Source organism: Penicillium soppii (assembly GCF_028829465.1).
Source record: "Penicillium soppii strain IBT 18220 chromosome Unknown utg000010l, whole genome shotgun sequence".
NCBI lineage: Eukaryota > Fungi > Ascomycota > Eurotiomycetes > Eurotiales > Aspergillaceae > Penicillium > Penicillium soppii.
The window spans coordinates 3,849,021-3,876,876 of NW_026643240.1; the positions used below are offsets into that span (position 1 = coordinate 3,849,021).

The 27,856-nt window shown below is 46.6% G+C and overlaps 9 protein-coding genes across 9 annotated transcripts; 5 read left to right on the forward strand and 4 right to left on the reverse strand.

The window, feature by feature from the left end:
* Positions 1-339: 339 nt before the first annotated feature.
* Positions 340-1,691, forward strand: N7529_012147 (uncharacterized protein; the record flags this gene model as incomplete). The annotated part of the gene is made up of 2 exons (XM_057247673.1): positions 340-638; positions 701-1,691. The coding sequence occupies 2 exons, from the start codon at positions 340-342 to the stop codon at positions 1,689-1,691; spliced, it is 1,290 nt and encodes a 429-aa protein (XP_057093022.1).
* A 1,262-nt stretch (positions 1,692-2,953) lies between these two features.
* N7529_012148 (CIA30 family protein) lies at positions 2,954-3,679 on the forward strand (the record flags this gene model as incomplete). Its single annotated transcript, XM_057247674.1, has 2 exons — positions 2,954-3,438; positions 3,496-3,679. 2 exons carry the CDS (start codon positions 2,954-2,956, stop codon positions 3,677-3,679), a joined length of 669 nt encoding a protein of 222 aa, XP_057093023.1.
* Positions 3,680-6,170: 2,491 nt separating this feature from the next.
* On the forward strand, positions 6,171-10,079 carry N7529_012149 (uncharacterized protein; the record flags this gene model as incomplete). Its single annotated transcript, XM_057247675.1, has 6 exons — positions 6,171-7,232; positions 7,526-7,964; positions 8,961-9,030; positions 9,158-9,346; positions 9,403-9,631; positions 9,747-10,079. 6 exons carry the CDS (start codon positions 6,171-6,173, stop codon positions 10,077-10,079), a joined length of 2,322 nt encoding a protein of 773 aa, XP_057093024.1.
* A 1,618-nt stretch (positions 10,080-11,697) lies between these two features.
* Positions 11,698-13,680, reverse strand: N7529_012150 (uncharacterized protein; the record flags this gene model as incomplete). Its single annotated transcript, XM_057247676.1, has 3 exons — positions 11,698-11,733; positions 11,774-11,903; positions 11,957-13,680. 3 exons carry the CDS (start codon positions 13,678-13,680, stop codon positions 11,698-11,700), a joined length of 1,890 nt encoding a protein of 629 aa, XP_057093025.1.
* An 842-nt stretch (positions 13,681-14,522) lies between these two features.
* On the reverse strand, positions 14,523-15,392 carry N7529_012151 (uncharacterized protein; the record flags this gene model as incomplete). The annotated part of the gene is given in 3 exon segments (XM_057247677.1): positions 14,523-14,756; positions 14,796-15,284; positions 15,303-15,392. The coding sequence occupies 3 exon segments, from the start codon at positions 15,390-15,392 to the stop codon at positions 14,523-14,525; spliced, it is 813 nt and encodes a 270-aa protein (XP_057093026.1).
* Positions 15,393-18,500: 3,108 nt separating this feature from the next.
* Positions 18,501-20,299, forward strand: N7529_012152 (MFS transporter; the record flags this gene model as incomplete). The annotated part of the gene is made up of 4 exons (XM_057247678.1): positions 18,501-18,616; positions 18,672-18,934; positions 19,025-19,902; positions 19,967-20,299. 4 exons carry the CDS (start codon positions 18,501-18,503, stop codon positions 20,297-20,299), a joined length of 1,590 nt encoding a protein of 529 aa, XP_057093027.1.
* Positions 20,300-20,758: 459 nt separating this feature from the next.
* Positions 20,759-21,738, reverse strand: N7529_012153 (Cys/Met metabolism PLP-dependent enzyme-domain-containing protein; the record flags this gene model as incomplete). The annotated part of the gene is made up of 2 exons (XM_057247679.1): positions 20,759-21,669; positions 21,717-21,738. The coding sequence occupies 2 exons, from the start codon at positions 21,736-21,738 to the stop codon at positions 20,759-20,761; spliced, it is 933 nt and encodes a 310-aa protein (XP_057093028.1).
* Positions 21,739-22,848: 1,110 nt separating this feature from the next.
* Positions 22,849-23,370, forward strand: N7529_012154 (FMN-binding negative transcriptional regulator; the record flags this gene model as incomplete). Its single annotated transcript, XM_057247680.1, has 1 exon — positions 22,849-23,370. The coding sequence occupies one exon, from the start codon at positions 22,849-22,851 to the stop codon at positions 23,368-23,370; it is 522 nt and encodes a 173-aa protein (XP_057093029.1).
* Positions 23,371-24,232: 862 nt separating this feature from the next.
* N7529_012155 (MFS transporter) lies at positions 24,233-25,932 on the reverse strand (the record flags this gene model as incomplete). Its single annotated transcript, XM_057247681.1, has 2 exons — positions 24,233-24,704; positions 24,758-25,932. 2 exons carry the CDS (start codon positions 25,930-25,932, stop codon positions 24,233-24,235), a joined length of 1,647 nt encoding a protein of 548 aa, XP_057093030.1.
* Between the last annotated feature and the right edge of the window lie 1,924 nt (positions 25,933-27,856).

Consider the following 27,856-nt stretch of genomic DNA (forward strand, 5'->3'; position numbering starts at 1 on the left):
CTGTCAAGTGTTGTGATTGGCCGCTGATCTAGAAATCTGGGCTGATATGGCTGGATAGTGGGTTTTTAAGCTACTGACAGCCACAGCGGAAAAGTATGGATCTTCTAGAAACAATTTCTTGCCCTTGTTGTGGTCAAGTTGATAGAACTAAGGCCCATATACTATGGAAATAGTGGGTTCGGGCAGAAATTCTCATAAGATCAAGAAAAAAAAATACTTGATGAGGACCAATAGAGGAACATATAGGTTCTGTGCGATCCTCCAGTGTGCATGAAGTAAATTCTTCCTTGAACCTTCAGAATAAGCCATACAGAATTGCCATGAGAGCACATTGAAATCATGGGCGGGTTCAATGAAAACGATCCAACATATGAGTCTGAGATTGACTCTCGCAGCGACGAGTCTGACGACATCATCGACCATGTCGATACCCTTGAGCTTACTCGTATCAATACATATCGCCTGCAACAAAAGACAACCGTGGGCTCCACCAGAGGTCCAATTCCCCGTGAGAGATGGCTTCCTATGGGTGCGAACAAAGAATACCCACCTATGCTGCCAGACTCCGAAGCCTATGTGGTAGAATTCGACGGGGCAGACGATCCATTGCACCCATCTAACTGGTCTATGACTAGACGGTATGTCAATCTGCAACAACTCCGATGTTTACATCAATGCATGATTGCTGATAGATGAAAAGAATCATGCTAGTTTGCGTCCTCTGCTATGGCACCTTCGCCGGATCCTTCGCCAGCGCCGTCTTCTCAGCTGCGATCTCCGGCGTCAGCCAGGAATTTCACACAAGTACAGAAGTTGGTTCGCTTGGAGTAACACTCTACGTTCTCGGATTTGCCGCCGGCCCAACAATTTGGGCACCAGCTTCTGAACTGATCGGCAGACGGGCACCATTGTCCGCAGGGCTTCTCGGCTGTGGCATATTTACCGTAGCATGTGCGGTTGCTAAAGATATCCAGACTATCATGATCTGTAGATTCTTTGCCGGTCTTTTCGCGGCGAGTCCGATTTCGATTGTTCCGGCGGTATTCGCAGACCTATTCAATCATGCACAGCGCGGAATTGTGATGTCCATCTTTTGCATGGCGGTGTTTATTGGGCCGTTTGCAGCGCCATTTGTAGGTGGATTTATCGCGATGAGCTTTCTCGGATGGCGTTGGACCATGTATATCTCTGCGATCCTGGTTTTTGTGGGATTCGTCTTGGTTGTCATCTTCCTCGACGAGACTTATGCCCCAGTGATCCTTGTACGCAAGGCAGCCACTCTACGGCGGCAGACTCGAAATTGGGGCATCCACGCGAAGCAGGATGAAGTGGAAGTCGATTTCAATGAACTCATTCGAAACAACTTTGCCCGACCAATTATGATGTTGGTCACAGAGCCCATACTACTGCTTATCTCGCTTTATATCTCATTCATTTATGGCCTCATTTATGCCCTACTAGGCGCATACCCCGTTGTCTTCCAGGGAGTATATGGGATGAACATGGGAGTCGGCGGGCTTGCTTTTGTTGGTCTTATCCTCGGTGAACTGTTTGGTGGCATCTTCATTCTTTTGATACAAGGCTCATATGCGAGAAAATTGGTGGCAAATGGCGATCAACCTATTCCCGAATGGCGGCTGTCGCCAGCGATCGTCGGAGCCGTAGCATTCTCAGGTGGATTGTTCTGGTAGGTGACCCTTTGTGGGCGCTCAAACATTTTGGTTCATTGTGATCTAATTCGCAGTTCGATAGGTTCGGTTGGACTGGATATACTTCATCCATTCACTGGATTGCTCCGGTAGCCTCGGGGGTTCTGACCGGAGCTGGAATATTCTTAATCTTCTTGCAGTGCTTCAATTATATTGTTGACTGCTATCCTACCCTGTATGATTGTACCTCATCTCTCGCAAATCATGGAAGTTACTAATATTAGCGATAGAGCTGCATCTACCATTGCTGCAAATACGATTTTACGCTCAGCTATTGGCTGTGCGTTTCCGCTTTTTTCAAGGCAAATGATGGAAAATCTTGGAATACAATGGGCAGGCACAATGTTGGGATGTATTGCAGTCGCGATGATCCCCATCCCTGTATTGTTCAAAGTATACGGCCCTTGGTTGCGAGGGAAAAGTAAATTGGCATGTTCGCCAATTTATGATGTTGATAAAAAGGCCTACGATGTTTGATATATAAATGACTATACCCCGATTCGTTCATTTGATGCTTAGTTCTTGTTCCTGGAATTATACCTCAACTCCGTAAGTGCATTGTGTATAGAAGTATATATTTTTAGACACTCTATACAATTTTCTACAGGTCTTTTTCACCTTTTGTTGACGCTTGTATTATTATTTTGTTTTTCACTTGTGAGTATGTAGCTACAGTAAAACATGTTTGATACAAAGGGGTCCTGGGTATAACGTGGTAGGTTGCTTGAAGCGATTCACTTAACGAAATTCCAAGGTTCACAAGCGAGGCCACCTCCAGGGCTGGGCAGCCCATCCTAACCCATTGAATTCAAATGCATTTATTTCAACCAAAACACCATCAATGTAATTTAACTGAAAGAATGGTCTATCTGGACATGCGGTTCTTTCATGGCCCACATTTTTACAGAAAATAGCACATCGGTAAGGCCTTATCCTAGGCAATGAAGGCGATTCTCTGCGCGCGCACACCCGGGGCGTCAATTGCTTGTTCTGGCTACATTATTGATACCGAGGCTTCTAAAACCAAGAGGACCACCCGCTTACCGAATACGTTAACTAACTACGGAGTAGTCATAGCTTTACGACTTTATTTGTCAGGCGACGATCCATGAGAAAAAGCATGACGTCATATCTGCAATCTACCGATCGATGGCGATCTCCAAAAACCAAAACTAAAAACTTCTCAAGCTACCAACCAATTTGTCTCATTCGCTTGGTAACTCCATCCTACGTTTGAGCTCAATATGAGTTACCCTACCAACACAACATTACTTTTTGGACCTAATTGGGACACTCACCGGTGGACAGCATCTGACGACCGAGTCCGCGGCGGATCGTCGGTTTCCAACCTCGTTCCCACTGCCCAAGGGGTATGTTTTCACGGCAACCTCGACATTGAAACACTGGGTGGTGCTGGATTTGCTTCACAACGTACGGTCGGGCATGAAGAGACATGGGATCTCACTGGACACGACGGGATTGAGCTCAACATCACTTCTTCGGACCACAAACGCTACACATTATCTTTGACGGATGAAGTTGCGAGGCAGAGATCAGACGGTCGGGAACAAAGTGCTCTTGTGTGGGAATATGACTTTTCTATGAAAAAGGCATGCACCGTGCGCGTGCCATGGAAGGAACTGAAACCGACCTACCGAGGTAAACCCGTGGAAGACGCGAGATTATTGGACTTATCCCGAGTGAAGAGGTTTCGGATTATGGCTCGAAGGTAAGCTTCTGATTTGATGATGGTAATCAATATTCTGGCCCGGTGCTAATTTCGCAGTTTCTTCGGTGAACAACAGGGCAAATTCAATCTAGAGGTTCGATCAATCGCATTGTATCGAGAGAGTTATCTGGATGATCCCGGTGCTACCAAGGAGTGCATGAATTATCATATTAAGGGAGAGGAACGGCCAGAGGAAACCCAAGCGGACAGGAAGTGGTTTCCGACTTGTTGCCTATTCTAAACCACTGTCTGTTTCGTGAGTTCATGAAAAATGAGGCAATACCACCCTATTTTCAAAAGATCGTATAAACCAACGAGTCCAATCGACAGGTACAAGAAATGTTTGAAACTGACAAGATTGGTACACGCGCAATTCTTGTGATCAACTGAGCCATTTCTCATCGCGATCGGAGAACGAGTCCATAATAAATGCTATACATTGTCGCCTCATTTTTTTTTATTAGATAATTGGGAATCATGAAGATGGAACGGGGAATGATTCCTTTCATGGAGAGAGGCTTGGGCAAATCTAACTTTCTAATGCGGGGAATACTTCGACTGTCTTTGCCACGGAAAGAAAGTCTGTTTAAGGGATATTAGCCCATCAAAATACGGATCCTTCACCCGGGAGAATGGATAAGATCATCGAATCACCGCCAACAACTATATAATGTCCCCGCAGAGTGCCCACCGCTGACCCCGTAAGGAAAACCAACCCCATGGGGACTTTGATATCACATTGACTTCTTCCCTAATAGACCAAGACGAAATAAATTGTCCAAAATTAATTGGCACGTTGGTATAAGAGGCCCAGAATGCCCACGAAAAGATACTTGGTCAGAATGTGATATTGAGTTAGTTACCATACTTTGCTTCCTTTTCTTTTTCTTCTTTTCAGAAAATTTATACGACCCTCAAACAAAGAACAACTATGAATTTTGAGAAGAAAACACATTCACCGGATGAACGTAGCAATGCCGTTGAAGAGATATAGCAGGTTAAGCCTATCGATCACAAAACCTGGACGGGCTTAAGCAATATTGAGTCAACCGCCGCCTCGAAAGCAACCTGGCTCATTTCGATTGTTGTCTTCAGCACAGGACTCTTATTCGGTATTTAAACACGCTTTTAATTATTTCTAGGTCGAATGGGCTGTCTCATAAATCTTATTCAAGTTACGACACCGGTTACATTTCCGCGGTCCTAGTGACAATAAATGACTCGCTTGGCCATGTACTTAGCTCCAGCGAGCAGGAGATGGTTATATCTTCAATAAGTGGTGGTGCTTTGGTAGGAGCCGTAGGAGACGAAGAAGCGTTTACTTGTTGGTTTCACATGAACCTGGAATATCTTGCTTAATGAGATCTGCAACTCTCTCAGCCACAGTTTATGCAGTAGCCATGATGTTTCCGCCGCTAATATTGGTTAGGGAATATGCTTGCATCTACAACTCGGATTCCCTTAACACCGCGAACCCTGAGCCTCTCCTCAACTACCTCTCCCAGCCTGCAAGCTCCACAAGGGTGATATTCTGTCACGCACATACCTCTTTTGTATGACAAATTTCCCTGGTATCATGAAAAGATTCGACAAAGCATACTTTACTCACGCAGCTTCGACTTCGCTGAAGTGGGCAGAAGCACAGATTGCGGCTGTTTCTTCATCGCATGGTAACGCTTTGGTCACCCCCGGCAGTAAGCAGTTTATAAAGCGACCTTTGATCTTCTTTACATTAGCTTGAAGGAGATTAAAGTTTCAAGTCTGACAGACTTGCAGTAATTGTTTTCATCTCGGAATGAATGATGGTCGAAAGGAATTCCATATTTGTCAATCGGAGGAAGCGTAAAGCCCAGAGGAAGCAAGATTGAAAGGTGCTGAAGGATAGCAATCTAGGAGGGAGAAAAGAGGTGGCCGAGGGGGCCGCAACCAAGACATGGACATGCTAGTAATGTAGAGCTACTAGGTACGAGTCAAATTTGCACAACATACAACACAGCAAATGAAAGCAGTCATCATCTGGTCACAGATTTTGGGAAAGAGAAAAGAAAAAAAGCTTCCAATTTTCCAATCACTTCAACATATACATTCATTTTGACCGACAAGTCTGAATAAAGGGTTGCGTCAGCCCGCATGAATTTTCCACTCATCGTCGTCTTGGTTTGGAAACGACCTAGGTGGCCGGACGCACGTTTTATGCTATGGCGACCAAATATTTTGCTGCACAATTTTTTTTTGATGAAGAGCAGTATTACCTTTGATGGCTGTCAAATTGTTCAGTGGTACGCATCTTCCGGTGTTAGTCTTTGGCTTGAGAAATCGTTTGCTAAGCTTGCTTTCCAAGCTTGGATTGCTTGCTCCATTCAGCGACCCTGACTACGGAGCGATGACCATCTTCCAATATCCCAAAAGGCTCCTCGTTCCGCTATCTCGATATATTGCACGGATACTACGGCTGCATCAATGATTCATCATGAATTCTCCGCGAAGCCACCCCAGGTACTCACTCTTCCATGAAGTATAAATCACTAAAGAATAAATTGTACAGATCCGCAGCCTCCCCCAAACCATCTCAACGCGCGCCCGCGATCGGCCATTCTACGACAGGTTCATCCTCAACAAGAGAACCATCTACTCGTGACCAGGGCAAAAGCTAGTCCAAATCTGTGATTGCACGCAAGTGTGGTGATAGACACTGATGCAGCACTTGCGATGACCGTGAGCATGACATCTATATGGAGCAAGTGAATTCGACGAGTCTCTCCGACTTCCACAAGAGAAAGCGGTCCCGGGACGGTCACGACTCAGGCGTGTACAACTTGACCATCGATTACCGATTTGAGCTCATCAAGCGTGCTGACTCTACAGTCAACCTGCGCGTCGACTATACGAACCTCGTTCCGTACTGGGATGAGATGACCGGGGATGAGTCAGAGGCCGGATCGAAGAGCAAGCGAGAGCTCTGCCGGGAGAAGCGCTGGTGGGGGACTTACTCCGAGTGGTTGAAGAAGCTGACCACGGTACGCATGTCAGACGAAGGCAAGTTGCCGCTGTCCATTCACAAGAAGATGCTCCTCTATAGCCGACGGGCGCAATGCGCACGGAAGGGCATGACGCTCAAGGCCGGGCTCGACGTGACGCTGGATGCCAAGTTTGATATGAACGCCAGGTGGTCATACTATGCACAAGGCACGATTGTTCACCTGAATATCGACACCCTCTACACCTATTTCGAGCTGCATCCCGAGGTGCAAGCTATACTAGAGATCGACGGCAGCGCCGAGATGATATACCGCAGCCCTCGAATCAGAATCATCGACACACTTTCCTACCCCGAATTGGCCATCAAGGGCATCGCAGCGGTGGGGCCAACGCTTGATCTGTACGGACAGATGGAGGCTGGCGCCACGATCGCTGGGAAACTCAAAGCGGGAGCCAAGATGACTTTCCCCAAGTACGAAATGTACTTCCCGCAGATAGATGAGGCCGACGATTATCAGAAATTCCCCACGCCCGACGACAAGGATACGAAACGGGTGTCTGGTACCGATATGGCGCCCATTCTGGACGCCAGTGTCGAGGCGAGCGTTCACATCGACCTCATGGTCACACCAGAGGTGAATCTGGGGATCAAAGTTAATGCACCCATGCGCAAAGGCGGCCCCGTTCTCGATGCTCAGATTGTCGGTATCGTGAATAATACTTTGCGTTTCCAAGTTGACGCGGGAGCCAGCGGAGGAATCGATAATCCGCCAGCTGCTTCATACGACGTGTACGTCAAGTACTCTTCAAATTTGGTGAGTAATTCCGCGTGCCCTACACGACATTTAGCTCTTGTACTGACGCGGGCCTAGGTTACGGTGGACGAGCGGTGTGAGTATCATCTCAATTCCAAGGATGCTCTTGTCAGGACTGACATCTGTGATTGTAGCTTCAAATGGCTTGGCGAGTATGCATTGAAGCGTAAGTTGCAGACCCCTCTGAGTCCATCTCTGCATTGGCGCTAAAACTTTCCAGCGAAAACTCTCTGGAGTGGAAAAGGGAAAGAGAAGATCCTTTGGGAACACCATGGTCCACCTCGAACACCAAGCGCAGTACCCTCGAGCCCGACCTTCTCGGCGCAGAGCGGTTTATCCCAATCTACAACGCCACCGAGCTCGTGGACGATGGCTGGGATATACCGACTGGCCTCTTGGCGCCTCGTTCCCTGCAGAAGCGCAAGACTCCCGAGGAGGTTGCCGCGTTTGGTCTTAACAAGGGCTTCTTCACCTGCAATGACGGGGGTCAGTGCAAGAGCGGGGGGTGTGACGGTGATACCTGCGAATGGAAGCCTAAGCCGTCGAGCCTGACCCGACTTGCCGACGATGATGACGGCGACCCGATAGACGTCGACTCTAGTCAGAGCTGTGTTAGCTCTATCCCTATTGTGATATATAACTACAAGTACTTCTCGGACTACCGGGTGCGAGATAAAGAAATCTACGGTATTTGTTATATTATATTAAAGTTCTTTATAAACGAGGGTCTAGGTACGGGACTATTTAGAGTAACCTTTTATATAAATAAATAAGGCGCCATAGATACTAATAGATAGTAGGTATATAGTGCTAAGTCTAAGTATAAGTATATCGATAAGAATAGTGTAGAATAAGAAAAGGACAACTCGTAGAAGGACGAATATATAGATAATTTGTAATGGTCTTTGGGACCATACAATGGGAGACAGATCACTAAGACTGCCAAGCACTCTTTCCAACCTTTGGCCTTTTCCCATCAGGGTTTTGCCTGGTTGGTTTTAACGAGGCTATGCAGGACGAGGAGTAATGTGTAACGGGCCAGGGCCACGTTGAGGCTCGGGCTTTGCCCGTGCAGACACCGCACCCGATACTGCCGAACGGGTAGCCTGACCGCCCTAGGGAACACTATACAGCAGTTGACCGCTCCTTTGTTTACGGTTCTCTAAGATTTAGATAAACAGCATGCAGGCACCGCCTAATTGAATCAATTCAGCTGTAGCCCTTCACATAATGGATCCGATCATGTAACGGGAATGTTCCGTCTACGAAAAGGATTCGGACGTAGTGTCACCAACGAAGATGGAATCGCAATAAGTGATACCGACAGAGATAATGTGCCCCTGGGAGCTTCGTCCAAACGGGGCATAAAAGGGGATAACTCCCTGGCCCCTATCTGGGGGACAAGAATTAGTCTCTGTACAAGAATACTATATCGTTGACGCTCCTCCACTTATTCATTACCGATCCATCATCGTATCTTACCGGATTGACAGGCTGATCACCCCTGACCTGGTAATCTTCTTACATAATTTAAAGGTACTCTCCAGGTTAACTAGTACGCCTATCGGCGCTAACGGTAATAATAACTAGCTTAGCTATAACGAGTTCCCTTAGAACGCGATAGAAGAGGGCGGGGATCCGAATAAGAACAGTCGGACGTGTGTGCCGGGCTGGTAGTAAAATATACAAAGGTGGTTTAACGGCATCCTTAATAACATAGTATAAGAGGTGACCTAGACCGCCACGAACGGCAAGACCAGAACGGCCGACAAGTCGTGGGCGGCCGACTAGGCCTCGCGTAGCGTCTTGGGCTTAGGGAGCACCACGAACCGTGACACGGCGCAGAATTATAGCCGCGCGCATAAGAAGAAGTTCACTTACCATCTCTTTAACTCCGATTCTGACACCACCGTCACCGGCTCCAGGTATGATGTCTTTAGCCACAACTTCGCCGATGGCGGCGACAGGAGCGATATGGCTGAAGTCATTGGCGCCGTGAATACGCTGGGCAACGCGAAGTACTCTATCACCAAGAATGCCCTATGTCGGACTCCTGGCACACATGATCACCCGTTTTGGCATTCTGCAGGAGGTCTTTATGTGAAAACGGTTCAGTAGGTATTATGTTCTCTTTTTTTGGATACTTTCGTTTGTCTAACAGCGTCTCTAGGTGCACGGTCGTATTCGACAATACGGTCGCCCAGGCTAAAATCAAGCGAGGCGAGACGCCGACCCAAGAGGAGATGTTCAATATCAAGCGTGAGTCATCCCTGAAGGAGACCTGTTTTTTGCATGTTGCTAACAAGCCGTCCACGCAGGCATTGACATTGCGGAGGATGAACCTGCGCATGAAATATTTGTTCCATTTGACGATGCAGAGCCAACTCTGGCGCCTCGGAGTATCGGGAAGCACCGAAGACACCACGCCCATCATCACTAGGTGGCCAGATTTCTGTTGTTTATGTACAATAGAGCAGGTTGATATATAAGCTTCTAGGAATTTACTACTTATAGCCACTCCCACCCATTCCCTTCTCTAAGGTAAAACTCCACGTCTTCATCCTCATCATCCACAATCTCCGACAAAGGCTCGCCCTCAAACCAATTCACCGCAATCTGCGCCGCCTCCGTAGCCCGCTCACGTACCCTAACCGGAAGGATCTCCCCCCGGTGGTTCACCGCCAGGGCCAGCACTCAACCCTCCTCACAGGCCTTCCGATCTGCAACAGGAACCAGCGCCTTCTGTGTCCGATCATTCTCCGCCAGCTCCTCAGCCCGCTCCTCCCCTTCAAAATACCGCCAGTCACCATCCGACAGCCCCTCAAACAGCTCAGGGCAGTGCATTAGCGCCGTAAGTGATAACCCGGTACGGAACCCGGACGGCCTGGCGCAACGCCTTCAATCACATCCTGGTCCCGCTGGGTATCTGCTATTAGTTCCTCCCGATCTTCGAAGACGAACTCCTCGGGGATGCAGAAAACGTGGTTATTCTCGCGGCCGTGCTGTAGGACTTCCTTCCGGAGTCGGGCGTACGCCGTATCTGCGGCTTCTTGGCTTATTTTATCTGTAAGATCGCCGAGCCAGGTCCGGATCCATAGGACTGTCGAGAGCAGGCTACTATTTACGCGGTCTTCCTCTGGGAGGAGGTCTTGCGGTACCGTACCCCCTCTGGAACATGATCGATAATTGGGTCATCGAACATAGCGAGGGCCCAGTCATGGGGGTCTGGTCAGTGAGTGGTGATCATTAAATGAATGAGTTGGTGGGTAGATAGATACGTTTCGCCCATATTTTCCTAGAGCGATCCATTTCTCAACAAGGGATTTTTTTGCTCTCTTTTGGAGAGCGGGGATATTGTGTCCCAGTTTGCCTGGGCAAATAGAGAGCTTAGTATGGACTTGCTCTCGCAGATGTGTATTGAGGAACGGGGGGCGCTTATTACGACGAAGTGATCGAATGGGAGGTTCCCGAATTCGGGTAGGTCAAGGCCTTCTCTCATTGTTGTTGATGTTGTTGGTGGTGGTGGAGGGTGAATGAAGTCGGGGTAAATGGGAGGATGAGGGGGCATGGCTGGGTTATATACTCCCGGGTCAGCACTAGAGGAAGTCCCCCCACCTTTTCCACTTGAATCTAATGGAAAATACCTCCTTTCCTAAGGCTTTCCATTCCATTCAGTCCTCGCTGCAGTGTTCTTGGGCATCCAGTCCATAATCACGACACCGCATTGTCGGTACAGCAGGCATGCTCAGGCAGGAATGTCACCTCTGTCACCCCGGTTTCTAGAATTCTCACCCCACATCACCCACACTCACCCTAAGACAACTATTTTTGCCATTTGAAATTTCAGGGCGCCTCGAGAATTGGCTGGGTAGAGTAATGGGCTTAATTGCGGTCAATAAAATCTATAATGTTACGATAACGAGAATTACGGGGCTAACCTTGAGCTAGCAATATATATATATATCTCATTTTGATGGATATAGCAGCCTTTGTTTGTTTGCGGATTCGCGTGTTTGCTTATCCATTCTTTGTGACGCCTCCATAGCTAGAGATAGCGAGATTTTCCCCTTAGAGATTTCAGAATATCATACACTCTTCACCCACTATCTCACCCACATAGTGACGGGAGTTCACATCAAAATACTTCAGTATAGAGATTCTTTAGACTCCGCTTAGAGACTAGATACCACCTAAATAGGATTTGTTTGAGAAGATATCTAGGTAAATCTTACCGTTGTTCCGACACTTTATTGTATTTATGGCATCTACTACGGTGTTTTGGAGTGGGCCACTCTTATGTGGAATACTTCAAGCTACAGTACAATGTACATGTATCATGTACCACTTCCAAAGCGATTTCTATCACAAAAATCACAGACAATCTTTGACCCACGCGCAAGGCGTTCTATCGAGATATGTTCGTAGGACACGGTTCCGCTAGATAACGTCCTTGTGTTAGTAACCATCAAGGGGCAAAGGCTTTGAAAGCTCCATCCAAATTCTGGCAATGTTAGCAGGGAACCAAGAAGTCGGAGACGTACTCCTACCCAGTTGGTCATATCCGAATCCATCCATTCCCGTACATCAGTCCATTCATCAAATAAAGTCTCGAATTGAGTCTCCTGACCCTCAGCGCTCCCTGCTGAGGTGGTTTCAGTGCCTGTCTGGGTTCTAATAAAACTTGAATTAGCTGGATTTTGGCCACGTATTAGTACGTGACCTACTGCAAATGGCGTAAGATTCGATACGCTCTTGAACAAATATTACTGCGGCCTGAAAGGTCTTTCAAGTGGATCATTAGGATTTTTATCTCTTCCCGCGAAGACCCCAAGTCATATGTTAAGTCAGTTTCCGATGATACATCTTGAAGACAAGAGTTGAGGGCCACAGCAGCGTGGAGTGCTTTCAGACTTGTCACCCCCCTGAGCAACCAGAGATAATTTCGGAGTATTGGAGCTTCGTACAGCTCCCTGTGTATGGATATCAAGGCTTTACTAGAGTTGATACATCTTTCCCTGGACGTCGCTAGAAAACAAGGTGCTTTGGAATGATGGAAAGGTCGGTGTAGAAGAAGGTAGAGATGGTGTGCGTAAGTCTGCAAAACGCACCAATATGCATAGCTAGCAGAGTCCAAAATGCTTGGCGAACCATCGACCATATAAGTCAAGTCCCATTGTTTTTGCTCATCGGCTATGGCATCATCGAATTTGTGCAGACTTAGTTGATCCAGCCGCGAAGGGCCCGATATATGACGACAGATCTCAGTAGAAAGTCGGAAAAGCCGAACCTTGTCCAGCATAACAGACATTTGCGTAGGCTGGCCATGACTAGACGGGTACAAATTGCCTTCCTCTGTGATACCAGAATCATTGACATTGGCTGGTAAAGATGACTTGATGTTGAGAAGATATGACATATCAACATCCCGGAATAGCATGCCTTGATACGTATGTAATGTTAAGAGTCCAGCCCAACAGCGTCGTCGTCTTTCTGTCTCAATATAGCTTGAATTTTGATCCACATTACACCGCAAGGCAATGCCAATATTCAATGCCATCCCTAACAAGGCCCAACCTTGTTCGACAGACTCATTGTGCGAAAGATTGTAAATTACCATTAATAAAGCCTCGAATGTGCTAAATGTGTGGTTGACAAAAAAGTTGTCCTGTAAAAGACACGTCATTGCGGTTCGAAGAAGGCAGCGAGACACATAAACCGTAGCAGGTACTTGCGCAGGACTGGACGGCAGTTGAGACCAGAAAGGTGCCAGCCTAGGATCATTGTCATCCATGGTATTCAAAGCCAGGGAGCACAAAGAGAAAAGCAAAGCCAGCCAAGGTATGTCGATGTCAGGATTTCGTTGCATAAACCTAGTATATTGCTTTTGGAAGGTTGGCCCGTGAAGAATAGGGAACAAAGTGGATATGTTTTTAAAAAAGTGTGAAATCAAGTAGTCACAACAAGGTTTAGGTGGAAGAGATTCAATAATTTCTTGGAGAGACAAACGCAGGCCGATTGAAAGAGGTGACGAAGTGTCGTGAGCATCAGATTCTGGAGCAGGTCTTTCAAGCACCGTGTCCCAGTGCGTATCCGGAGCCAATTGATCCGTGTCAGGTATTTGCAGCCTCGGTCGTGATGCTGTGGCAAGGGTTTCTCTCGATGATGTAGTCGAGCATCCTACTCTATTGCCAAACGCACTTGACACTTGAATGGAACCGGCTATTCTGTGAGTGTTGGTCGATGTAGTTAGACCTGTAGATACATCGTAGGAACAGCTGGCATCGCGTCGGCGACGCTTACAAGCGCCACACGGTTGCCGGCGATCGCATCGTAATTTGGAGCGTCGGCATTCCTCGCAATTCACGGGTATACGCTTTCGGCGCTGAGAGCTGGGGAGTTGCTCGACAGGCCCAGCTTGTACAGCTTGGACTGGAGTGTTTTGAATCATTCCGATAGACAAGGACATAATTCCCCGTTCAAAAGTCCGACGCGGTAATTGTTGCTCGGGAAGGCGAGGGGCTCGACTTGAAGCAAGGAGGAAAACGGAGTTCCGCGAGTGGTTCGGAGATACATGTTTCCGATCGCCGTTTTCGCCGCGATACAACCCGATCTGACGGCTTAAACCTGGGTATCAGAGAAGTCACGTCCTTACAGCTTACGTTCACGAAAATATAGACGACCAAGTCTGCTTTTGATACGAAGACCTACAGCAGAAATCACCCGGTCGGTTTCCTTAGAGTGTTAGCCCAGCAAAATAGTCGGCCAGTTTGCCTGGAGGCGAGGGTTATTGGATACCGAAACCATGGATTGGGGGGATGAATATGGGTGAAAAGGGCAGAATCAAGACCTTAATGCAATGTCTTGTTTGCAGCAGAAATAAGTTGAGCTTCCGCTCTCATATTGTTTAAGCTAGGATGACTTCACTGTAAGCCTCAAATATCAAGCGCTTAATACCAACCTTCAACATAAAATACTATACCTGGAATGGTGATGATAAACTCTGCAAACACCAGACATAAGCTATGAGTACTTGTATAGACATATGGTCTTCGAACGCAGCATCTGAGTCCTCAGAAGACTGCCCCTGAGCAAAATTCGGGGATCGTTTGGTGCTGATCACAAATGAGAAGGCCCCTGCGGCATTGATAGCCATCTTTATATCCATTTAAGCAACCTCGTCGTAGCCGTCCTTAATTTATATAGAAATGTAACAACTTTCAACCGAAGGATTTCCGACACAAAGTCAGCTTGCGAAAGAACTTTGGCGCGGTTGCCCGGATTTGCCATCTTCTATTTATCAGGAATTAGAGCTCCGGATAGCTCAGCGACTTGCTGCGCAAGTTTCAAGTCAATCTCGGCGGGCCTAGTCCCGGTGAGACGTTCGTATGCAACTGGGTCATCACAGTGGTCAAATTCAAACGTGAAGGCCTTCATAATGTGTGCACTTTCGCGCTCAAACGTCGAGTTGTAGGTCGTCTGTACTTGGGTATGGTGGTCGCGGAACTTCTCGGTAAGCGCGCGTATCTTAAAATTTTATGCCTTCTCAGAGTATGAGGCGAATACACCCTCTTCCTCATTGGAAGGTGGCAGCGCCTCAAATCGATTTTGCCAGTAGTTGACGGTACTGTTACTGATTTGGTGACGCATTGCGCCATCGCGATTCAAGTTCATCAATAGGCTGAAAAGCCGGTTGATTCGTAGTTCTTCCCAATTGATGTCTAGCCGACTGATCTGTGTGTCAAAGTAGAAAGGGATCATCTGAGAAATCAATCCCGGGCACGGTATGACTAGTGAAAAACACGACCTGTTCAGTTTGGGTGAATAACTCGTCCACATTCTTATTAAGATCAAGTTTCCGATACATCGAAAATGGACGAGCTCTTCTGGCCAAACCTTGGTAGCATCAAGAATATCGAAGTCAAAATCGGGTTCCTTTCCCTCAATAGTTTGAATAGCAAAGTCCCACTGAGGGTACGCGCCATTATAAATGGCTTCCATCAGATCCTTGCGGTAAAAGTCAGGATCCTGACCTGCAAGCTTCAGGGCTTCGTCCTAAGCAAGAGAGTAGACTCCGAGTTTAGGTATGAAATGAAAATTCATGAAATAACGTTTGCCCTCCTTGATGACCAAAGTATAGATACTGACACCGAGTCCTTGCATCATGCGATATGAACGAGTAATTTTCCTATCGGACATTCCCCGAATAAATATGTGGCTTGCCTCAGTATGAAGATAGACAAGATCCCAGAAATTATATGCGCAGTTTGAGCTTGCGGGACTTCGTTGTGTGGCTCAGATTTGACGGCATGTACTGCCCGCCAATTTAGCTTAACTTTGACTGCATCTATCAAGTGAAATATATCAAAGTCCGGGAAATTGATCGATTTCTAAATGAAAAACACAGGGGTGTTCTTTCCAACATTGTCCTAGTTGCTCTCATCGGTGTCAACTTTGACGGAAAGACCTCTCACGTCTCTGACAGCATCCGCGCTAACTCTGCTCCCTTGTACTATTGAAAATCGAAAATCGAAAAAAGACCGGGGTATTACGCGACATGTCAGTAAGAATGGCGGCATGGCTCACGACCTCGGCACTTTCATAGAGTGTAAAATTGCCAAATGCACCTCTTCCACGAGCATGGTCAACACGCTCAGGGATTCGCTCATGGTCAAAACGGTGGATCTATAATCCATGTCCGAAAGGTGAGCCTGCTGTTAGGAGGTTCAATGTACTTCTCCCTTGCAATTTGGTCTTGCAACAAAGATGGACCAGTTCTGTGGCCAGATGTGACCTTGAGCCAGTTGTCGGGATTCTTGATGCGAACACCATAATCGGTTGGCTGGGGCTCATTGGTATGAGCGTTGACAGTATCATGAGAAAGGTTGATCGTATTTTTATTATTGGGAGGATGCAGACTTAGACGCTTTCTGAACCTTATCTGATTCTTGAGCAGCAGTAGCAGCCATTTGATCTGGTAATATTGTTGACTGTCGCAGTATCTTGAAGTTCGAAAATTTGGCAATGGACTTTATAGAGCATGACGGCAAGAAATGTGGTGAGAACTTGTCATCCACGTCATTTCTACGTCAACGTGAGTATACAGAAACCCAGTAGCATGATGGCCCCTATTGATTCAATTGTTTGACACTGGCAGAGGAATCGGGTTTTAGCTCAAGTTGTTCTGTCAAGGTGAGTGTTTGTTGTTCGGAGATCACAGGAAAATACATAGTGTCAAAGGCCGGAGAAACATAACGCCGATATTCTGTCTCCGCAGTGTTAGCCCGCATTAACCGTTTAAATCCGAGTAATCGGAGAATGTCCTTCCGCACTTTGTGGTTCACAAGGCCTGATGAGAATACCGGCTTGGTTGTACATCTTGAGTCAGCTGCATTTCAACACAACAGGTTTAGCAACATGATACCCGTTATTCCACACACTGATCTCCAGTCTAATTGGATAGTATTCTAGTGCAGTGGGACTAACTCCCGTTTTCGTCAATAACCTTCAGGTTCAATAAATTACTTGCACAGGAATGCGTATAATCAGCCCTTGTCTGGGGTACTTATCAAGCACAAAGACCAAATGGACAGAATATTTTCGATATGCCCATGGCGAGGCAAAAGTCGGTGGGATAAGTCCCATATTGGCGCAATCAATGCAAAGTTCCGTTCCAGACTCCCAATGTGGCACCTCGCTGCAGCTTTCATGGGGTTCTTGGGCTTAAAAAGGTGAAGTTAGCACACAACCTTCAACTTCCAGACCTCCATGCTGAGGGTATATGTAGGCTTAATTATCTCGATCACTGCCTTTGATGGGAGAAAACTCTGATAATGTAAATCGCTTTTTGTACTGCAGGTGAACCGCTAAAAACTTAGCCATATCGACCGAATTGGTAGCTTCTAGCGAGGTTGGTACTCGGGAGCAAGGAGTGACCGAAAAAATAGTCTCAGACTTGATGGCAATGGAAACTTGGCCGAGACAGGCTTTGCGATGGCATCTGGATAAGTGTTTCTGTACCTAAGCAACCTTGATTGAATATTGATCGTAGTCGATGGATGGGCCGTGCTTATGAGGATTGGCTTGGGCTCCCGGGCCTCTATCGTCAGATGGAAGTGTCGTTTTACCTTCAGAAACGAAGAGAGTGCTCTTTGGTCGGAAAGAAGATATTCGCCAGGGAAATCATTGGCACAAACAGGGGGTCCGACCTCTGAGGTCCGATAGAGTTTGAACGGCTGCACTACCTCGCCATGGACTCTGTCATCTATGATCGCCTGGCATCGAATTCGATATGAGACATAGCAATGTGCATACGCAGTGCGTTGAGAGTCAGATCCCCCGCGGCGGCTAATGCAAATAGAAGGAGGAGTTTCGAATGGCGACAATTCGGAATTATAAGGAGGAAGAATCTGGCCGGGTATTTCGAAATCAAACGGAATTGAGATATCTCGGATACTGGACGAAGTTCGTGTCTATGAAAGTCTGTTCTCTTGAGCTAAATGGACCAACTTGCCGGAGATATATTAGCTATCTTAGCTAATAAACTTGGTCAATAGCTGATGGCTCATTCCCACTAACCCGTTGGCCGTTCACTTTCAATGTATACGAGTTTTCAGAGTCAAGACATATTTGGTTCATCAAATCTCCTTTAAATATCAGCATTTTGCAAAAGTGGTAAAGCTAATGGATAGAAACCTTCCAGGACTATTTTGAAGTACCCGGTCAGCGGTCCGTTACCGCGAACCACAACAGTGCCACATATAGCACCACCGAAGATGAAAGGAACTGCATTATCTTCTGTCTTTGGATATCCATCGTTCAAAATAATTTTCATATGGATTGGCATCTCGATGTTAGATCAACCACGGAATACAAAGGAATATACAAGCTAAAGGAAGCCAGCGAATATCCACCAAGATATGTAAAAAGATTTTTATGTATCTTACCCATCAAACTACACAAAAAATGCTACTCAGCGACATCATGATTTAGCGATGCAGGTAGCTGGTGGATTGGGGAGTGGCAAATCGGATTTACGATCGGAAAAAACTTCGGGATTCAGGAACACGGAATTATTACCTCGGAGCCGTTGATCTCCGATGCATCAGAGTGAATTATATTGTGGCGTAGGTAGCGGCTTCATGAGCTTGTTAGCTTTCAGCTTTCCTTGAAATACTTCAATAACCTAAGCCAAGGCTGGGCAATATTCTATACCTCTACTTCTCTGTTTTCACCTTATCTTGATTGCATAGCCTGCAATACTCTGCTGCGATGGAGGCTTATCTTCAGTACCAAAGAGTTCGACAAGCAGTCCAACAGCAAGTGTCCGAGCTAAAAAGAGCTTGTAGCTGTTCAAACTACACCATTGGATCTCCTCATGATACGGAGTAAGTGTTGGCGAAAGATTTTGGGTCCTGCATTGTCTGACACGTCTTGCAATAGGTGTGAACTGAAGTCCCACCACGACGGCACCACGGAGAAGCAACCCTTCCCAGTTACAGATGATTTGATTCTGGTCGGCTGGGAAGGACAAAATGATCCTTTAAACCCTGTAAATCAGACTACCGTACGAAAGCTTTTCATGACTGTCATCGTCTCTTTGATTGCACTGTCTGTCACTGCAGCATCTGCGATCGATGCTTGTGGTGTCAGGGAATACAGTGAGTATTTCCGAGTATCTAATGTTGTGGGATCTCTTGCAACGGGTATGTTGGCCGTATTTGCCTGTTTTTATAGCCCCTTTTGTTCCTTCCGGCTCACAAAGACGCAAGCTGATCTTTCGAATTGTTTTAAAGGTCTTTTTCTTATCGGATTTGCGTTTGGCTCTCTGCTCTCCGGGCCGTTCTCGGAGACCTTTGGACGCAATGCGATATATCTTTCAACCATGCTCACATTTTTGGTTTTCGTTATGGCATCGGGACTCGCACCAAACCTCCAAGGTCACCTCATTTTTCGCTTTCTTGCTGGATTCTTTGCTTCTACCCCGCTAAGCTGCGCCGGTGGCACGGTCGCTGACCTATGGAATCCGGTACAGAAGACCTACGCGTTTCCAATCTACGCTATACCGGCATTCTCGGGACCGATGATCGGTCAGATGATTGGAAGCTATATTCCGGTACGATTAGGCTGGCGCTGGCTTGAATGGACAATGCTTATAATGGGAGGCATTGTTCTGGTTCTTGTTCTTCTCTTTCAATCAGAGACCTACGGCGATCTGATCCTCTATTGGAAGGCCTCAATACTTCGAAAAGAGACGGGAGATGAGAGATATAGAGCGCCCCTGGAGATGAAAGGGGAGAGTCTGGGCCAGCGTCTGAAGCTCTCAGTTTCCCGGCCTTTCGCCATGTTCTACTCTGAGCTGATTATTATCTTGATCTCGCTCTACTTAACGATTATCTATATCGTTCTGTTCACATTCCTAGAGGGCTATACGTATGTCTTCGGCCAAACATACGGTATCTCGGAGGGCCTAACTAGCCTGTGCTGGACTGGTATGCTGGTTGGTACCTTGCTTGTGGGCTGCGTGGTGCCAGTAGTTTACAATTGGACAGCGAAGGCTTCTATTCGAGATGAAACCCCTGCCGTTGATCCCGAGATGAGGCTCTGGTATGCAATGCTTGGCGGTGCACCAGCAGTACCAGTCAGTCTGTTTTGGATGGGATGGACTAGCAACGTAAGTCCTCTGGGTGCCGAGTCTATATATGGGAGACTGACCACTTTTTCTTATTATGTCGCAGCCAGAGATCTCGATATGGTCTCCTCTGATCGCCTCCATCTTCTTTGGCTTCGGCATTACAACCATCTTCATCGTTTCTTATATGTATCTTATCGATTCCTACGGTACATACTCGGCTTCTGCACTAGGGTTTCTTGTGTTCACGCGGTATTTGGTCGCGGGAGGGGTGACCATTGCTGGCGGTCCGATCTATCAGTCTATCGGAGTACAGTATACACTGACGATACTCGGGTCTATCAGTGCGATAATGACCTGTGTGCCCTATATGCTCTATACTTACGGACCGAGAGTCCGCAAACATAGCAAGTATGCAGTTAATGTTGACAGGAAGTGAGGTTTCAACAGACTTGCTATTGAGATTCAAGGGATCGGCGAAACACTGGGCATTGGGAAAAAGGTTATTACGTAATGCTAGACCATATTCTGCTTCACTGCACTTTCAGCATTCTCGTACTCAAGTAGTAAAGCTGCGACGATGAGGAGGTGTTTTCCGAAACAGATTTACACTCTGCAGACATAGCCATTGCACCGGCATCAGCAGCTCTGACGCTTCTATAGAACGGGCGAGATTAGGGTTACTATCAGCCGAAAAGAACATCATAAAATATAAAAATCATCTGGACCAAGATACTGTATCACCACCAAAGACATTGAGCGATATAGAAAGCTTTGGAGCGACTAATCTAATTAACTACTTTGGAACAGATAGCATGGTACCCCCGCTCAGCTCCGTTGCAAGACTTTTCTCGCCACAGCAGCAACCAAGAAAGTCAATCAATGGTCGCATTTTCCATTATGGCTTTGAATCCATTTGACAAGTCTTTTGGAGATCATCCAATGTTTCAATATCCACACTGACGCGGAGAACGTCACCCTCTGCGGAATGGTCCGACATCTTCCTCCATTCAATCAAGCTTTCCATACCCCCAAGACTGGTTGCGTGTTGGAATATGCGGAGTTTACTCTGGAGCCACTTCGCGCACTTCTCACTTTTCATGACTAGGCCGAAAACCGGGCCAAATCCGTTAGGCATTTGCTTTTGAAGCCAGTGCATATCGGAGGATTGAAGACTGGCATGTGAAATGTGCTGCACAGTTGAATTGACCTCATTCACTCTGGTGTCTTTCATCTTGCCCGCTATCCATGCAAAAAGGGCGGTGCAATTTTCGCTTTGCCTGCGGCAGCGGATGTCCAAAGTACGTAAGCTTCGAATGCCGAGCCAAGATTCAAACCCGCCGAGGACATTGCCTAGCGCGCAGCGGTCCTCCCACAGACCCACAAAGAGATCTTCTCGCTGTACAGCCAATATACCGCACATCATGTCACTGTGTTCACCGATATACTTGGTGCCGCTATGGATGAAGATATCGGCACCCCACAAAAAAGGGTCTTGCAAAGCTGGTGGCCCAAATGTGGAATCAACCACTAGATAGATGTTCCTCTCTTTGGCGACTTTTGCGTAAACAGCAATATTCCGCGCTTCACCGGTTGGATTAAATGGAGTTTCAAGATGTATAGCGTCTCCAGGCTCAAGTTGGTCCAACTGATCCAGTCCGACTTTAACGGTACCGGCCAGACGATGGTGTATGTCAAGAACAGCATGAGTCCCATGGTAGCCTTCACCGATTGCAACTTTCTTTGGGCCCAGCCGAACGAGGTAGGCGTGTATGGCAGAAAGTCCGGTCGCGTATACCAGTAAGTTTCCTTTGAGAAGCGTTGTCAGATGTGCTCGAGTCGAGATCCGTTGGGACGGGCAAGTCTGGCATAGACCATGTCGGTTTTCTACATTGTATACAGTTTAGATACTCGTATCTTCAGTCCACTTGAAGCGGAATCAATCGCTGGCTCACAGATAGAGTCCTTTGGGGCTCAAGCTCTTCTGGATTATAGGGGTATCGTTATGTTGTGCTAGGGTGCATAGCCGGCGCAACATCAGGCCCAGCATAGCGATCATCCATATGAATGGCATTCGTAGCTAATGAAAAAGTGGCTTCCAGATCCTCTATTGATGAAGAAATTTCTTTGCAAGAGGTTGAACGAAAGCTGGGCAAATATGGTGTTTCGTGAGTGCGGGCAGAATTGGGTTGCGTTGAAACTTCCATGAGAGACCCGTGGACTTAACATACTCATTCAAAGAAGCTGCAAATTGCCTCTCGGCGTCATACCCCAAGGAATTGACGTAGATCCGATGGATACTATCAAACTCAAGTTTCCCTTTTACGTAAAATTAGTTTCTTCGGGGAGAAAAGTCGGGATTGTCCCCGAGATAGTTAGTATAAATTGGTCAAGATTGCATAGGCAGCAGTGGTTCTCCTTTTTTACTGAAGTTTAGATTCAATTCTGCTATGGGCAAATGAATTCCATATCATCGCCTATTCCCATTTGAGCTCGTAGTAAATGTGGCATACAGTCATCTAAACGGGCATGTGCCAGGTATACGTATGCTTGCTAGGATGTAAAGTGCATCAGAAAACCGCAAGGTTAGGTTCGGATCAACCATCCAACCATTCAGCCACCAAAAATTACGGTTTCCATGTTACTCCGAGATACATCGAGGAATTGCATAGATTTATCGGAAACACCCACCCTGCTTCCGAGAGAACTTTGATTCACGGAACATTTATTACTCACCCCGTTCATGGCATCTGCGGCCTCGCGCTCCTTCTTCCCTCTTGACTTAACTTGACTTGATTTTCTTACTCACTTGATCATTGAAATCTATTTCATTAAGGCAAAGATATAAGTCACGGCTGGCTTTTCTGTAAAGTCTCCAGCCTATATTCAGTCGCGATGTATCTACGCGCGATTGATGCGGACTAACACATACCTACTCTTCGCAGCTTCATCAAAAGCAATCCACTTGGCACGGTGACTTCTGCAATCATGTCTCCTAGCTATCCATTCCTTCAAACGAGCCATATCCCATGGATTGTCGATGTGGCCGACGAGTCCAGTGAATCTGAGCTTGGTGTCCTTCTGGGTCATATGGCCAGACAGAATCCTCAGGCGAAATCCATGATAGAGTCTGCCAAGTGTGCCATGCCTGATGGGACTCAAGGTGGTGTGCAACTTGACAATGAGGTGCTGGTTCTGTTCACAGCACAAGCTCATCACTATGTGACGCCTAAATTTTATACTGAAACGAAGCCAGCGACCGGCAAAGTTGTACCGACATGGAACTACTCTGCCGTACAAGCGTACAGCAAGGCCAGTATCTTTTTCGACAATAGCGTCACGTCAACGGAGTACCTATCTCGACAGATACATGATCTCCCCCAGCATGCGGAGACGTCAATTATGGGATACGATGTGGTGAAGAAACAAGTGCCTTGGAAAGTATACGATGCTCCAGATCGCTACATCGCTTTACTACAGAAGAACATCAGCAGTGCTCATTTATCCTGAAACTTAGTGAAGCCATATGCAGGCTACAGCAACAATGTTAACATATTTAAGTACCTACATACAACTGTTCAAATTTATCAGTCTATAAGGCAAATTGAACCAAAACATGACCTTATCCAACAGGGACGGCTAGAGTCTGGAGACTCTAGTTTAGGGTTTTTCTTCACTATAGCAGGAAAAGTGGGGCGGACGCCTGACTTTAGGTGAACTTCGTAGCTAGACTCCTAAGGTCTACAGGCCTCCGATCGGTCTAGAAACTTAACAGCCTATATATAGCTATATAAGACGTCCCCCATTTCTATCGGAGCAAACGTAGCTGTAAGGGGATTACTGGGTCACGGGTAATCAGCCTATCAATCTAGAAAGATACGATGTTGGATATGGAATGAATAGACGGAGGAGCGTAAACAATGTAGAATTATTATACAGAGACTAATTTTTGTCTTCTACAATGGGGCCCAGGTCAGGGCTCCCTTTTATGCCGCTGAATCAAGTCATTAGGGCCCATTATCTTTCTTAGTGTCACAAATTCTAATTGCATCTTGATTAGTGACACTAAGTCCGAATCCGTTTCGTAAACGGAACTTTCCCGTTACATGGTCGGATTAGTTGCTCTTCGTCCTACATAGTCTCGTTAAAACCGACCAGGCAAACTCCGATGGGAAAAAGGCCAAAGGTTGGAAAGAGTGCTTGGCAGTCTTGAACTGGACCCAATTCATGCGCCAATTACTACGAATATGTCGTCATGTGGCATCATGCAGCCCCTGGCGCTAAATATCCGGTCAAGCTTCGCCAAGCCTCAAAGAAGGTCTGCATACGTATTTCCTCAATCTTTTAACGCAGTGATTCGAAGTTTTATTATTCAATCTCGAGCCTTCTCTCCTCTCTCTACTTCAGCACTCTCACTGACTTCCGAGATGGAACTTTCACTTTCATCTGGTGGCGAAACAGAGCTTTGAATACCTGCGCCCGGGGGAACAGCCTCCTCATCTGTCTTTTCTTGTCTGCGAGCATCTAGTGCCGGCGCAAATCGACTTCGGAGTCTGATCTGCTTTCCATACTTATAGAAAAGAAATGGAATAACGGCTAGCAGGGAAGCAACGCCTCCGATGAGGCTCCCTCCGCCCCCAACACCAAGTGCGGAGAACATCTGGTTAGTGAAAAGCGGTGCGGCAGCCCCGCAGGCGGAGCGGGCAATGGTGTTTGCAGCGATGGCAGAAGCAGCGTACATCAAATAACAGTCCACGAGGTAATTCAAATATGCGACAAATATGAGAAGTAGAGAGCTTGAAAGGAAGCACCCGGCGAGAGTGGGAACAATCCAGTGGACAGAGCTTCGAAAAAGTCAGCCTCAACAACAGAGTGAGCTGATGATATTAGTACTCACTTGTATTCAGCCGACCATGCAAACCAGAACATGGTTGCGGGAAATCCAATGCCACCAATCATAGCTAGAATTAATCGATCTTCAGGAACGTTATCTTCCATTTTCTTCTCACCCCTCTCAATTTTCCTCTGGCGGAGCCGAGTGTCAATCAAAACAATCAGACCGCCGATGAGCGCGCCGATGACGGTGCCAACCAAAGGTAGTTCACCCACACCTGAGTTCCACCCACGCTTCTCTTGGAACACGATGGGATAGATGGTGAAAAGCATGTAGAGTAAAGTATAGACAATTGCCATGTAGATAGCGCATAGCAGAGAAATTGGATCGAAAAGAATTTTCCATGGTCGCGTTAGCGCCACTTTGTAGATACCAACGAGGGTTCGATCGCTGTCCTCAACTTCAGCCTTGACGTACTCGTACGCTGGAATCTTTGCCTTTCGAATTCGCTTCGCCTTGTTGTACAAAATTGTTGGCGCGTATGTCTCCGGAATGGTCAACATCAAGACGGCGGTTAATCCACCAAGCCAGAGCAGCACATAAAAGCTCCAACGCCAATCTCTCTTTAGCTCGAGAAAGCCAGCGATAACTGGTCCAAGGGCTGGTCCAACGTATACCATTGCCGAGAATCCAGCCATGGCGTTAGCGCGCTGGAGTGGATCCCATAAATCTGCGAGCACTCCCGGGGCGTTGCTCAGAGGCGCTGAGACAAAAGTTCCTGCCAGGAACCTACCCACTAGTAGCACGCCAAGATTAGGCGCAAAGGCGCACATGAAATTGAATGCGAGGTAGAATGCAAAGCTGATGTAGAAAATCCAACGGCGCCCATAGTACTCGCTGAGCGGGGCGAAGACGAGGGGTCCGGCGCAGTAGCCAAGTAAGAAAAGTGTGATTGTTAAACCAGCCACCTCGGTAGATATGCCAAATTCTTTTGAGATGGAACCAAAACAACCACTGGGGGAGCTTGAAGCGAATGTTGCATTCACGACAAGCAAAACAGCAGTCATGGTGATGGTAACACGGCGAGTTGTCGACCAGTTACGGGGGTTCTCGATGTCACCCGGGGTGAAGTCAACATACCCATCTTCATTGATAAAAGGATGGGGTTCGTAGCAGATATCCTGAGATCGATAAGGCTTATTGACCGCATAGGACAATATGCGTGTGATAACTGCCATCACGGATGGGCGAGAATGATAAACCGATGCATGAGAAGATTAGAAGGTGAAACGGGGGGGAATAATATCTACGCATATTTTAGGGGCACTGTCTTGTAATGAATGCCATGACCAGCATTAATATTTATTATTCAAGGCCATGACATAATTTCGGGGGCTTCGCTCTTTCAAGGTTCCCGCTTCGGGTGGTCGTTTGTTAAAGTCCGAGTCCGGGGCTTTATCTCCGCTGGTACGCGCGGGGAAACCCCGAAAGCTTGGGCAATTCTGTGCCGATTAGCCGAGTAGCTCGCTCTGGGTGAAAAACCTACCTGGGAGTATCTAGAAGACAGGATCGAATCGTCATAACCCTATTTTCTTCGTAATTTGATGATGTTATTTTGGACACAATGCAAGCATCTTTGTTAATTTACCACTACCAACAATAAAATGTTTCTGCAAGCCCCAAAAGTTTCTACCAAGGAAACATTCTGCAAGACCGCTGTTGGCACCAAAAGCACCGAGGCGGGGAAGGAGTACCATGTAACCGGGCCTTACAATTTTTCGGTAAAAATTACCAGACCCTCCGAAGGAGGGTCCGCCACCCACTTTGTACTTGCACCCATTTTGTAGATTTTTCCAGGATTCAACCTCACACATTCAACCATCAATTTCTCCATCACCATGCCTAAAGATAACGCTAAAATTAAGATTCAGGTTGCTGAAGCAATGAATTCTTTATCCCAGCAATCTAAGCCTAATACCGCGAAAACTGCGCGTGAATTTAACGTATCTGAGGGCCGGCTTCGGTATCGATGGAACGGTGGAAAATCCCTATTTCAACGCCAACCTAATGGTTGGAAGCTTAGTTCTGCACAATAATCTGCTCTATGCCAATTCATTGATTACTTCGATAAAGCGGGCGCTGCAATAAATCAGTCACAAATCACTGTCGCCGCGAATTCAATTCTCGAAGAAGCGCATACCGATCCCGCAATTCCACCCCCTAAGGTCGGCGACCATTGGACTCATCGGTTCTTAAAACGCAATCCTCAATATTATCGACGTCGCCGACGAGCCCTCGATATCGAACGAAGCTGAGTAATAGATAAAGGGGTAGTAGAAAAGTGGTTTGAAGAATACACTCGGATCGTCGAGGAGAATGGCATTTTACCCGGCGATATCTATAACTTTGATAAGACTAGCTTTTAGATTAGTGTTGGTAAAGATCAATAGATCATTACTCGAGAACTAAAGCGCAAAATCTTTAATGGTTCTGTCAGAAATCGTGAATCCGTTATAGTAATAGAAGCAGTCTCGGCGGACGGTTTTGTATGTCCACCACTTATCATTTTAAGTGGTAAACAGATGATGCTACGATAGTTTGAGGCTATTCAAACTAATGAACACCTCGCTATATCCGATTCTAGATATATGACCGATGTCTTAGCATATTAATGGATTCAAAGATTATATAAGTGGACAGTCCGTCGAACTCAGGGTGTTAAGCGACTAGTTTTATGCGACCGGTTTGGATCACATTTTACCCGGCAATTCAGTGAATTTTGTGATAAGAATAATATTATTCTGTTCTTTTTATTGCCGCATTCAAGCCACTTCTTACAGCCTCTCGATGTCGGTGTTTTCAGTGCTTATAAACATTGGCATAGTAAGGCTATTAAGTCCGCAAAAATGACCGGATGTCAAAAATTCACTAAGGAAGAATTCCTTTATGCGATCACCTCAATACGGAAAAAAACATTTCGACTACGCACTATCAAACTCGGCTTTCGGTTAATAGGTCTTTGGCCTATTAATTCTAAGTTAATTACTAAGAATTTGGTTGATTATGACCCTTATCAACGACCATCGACACTATCAACTGGTAGCTCAGGCTATATATACTTCAGCACCCCCAAAACCACTGAGAAAGTGCAAAAATTAAGCT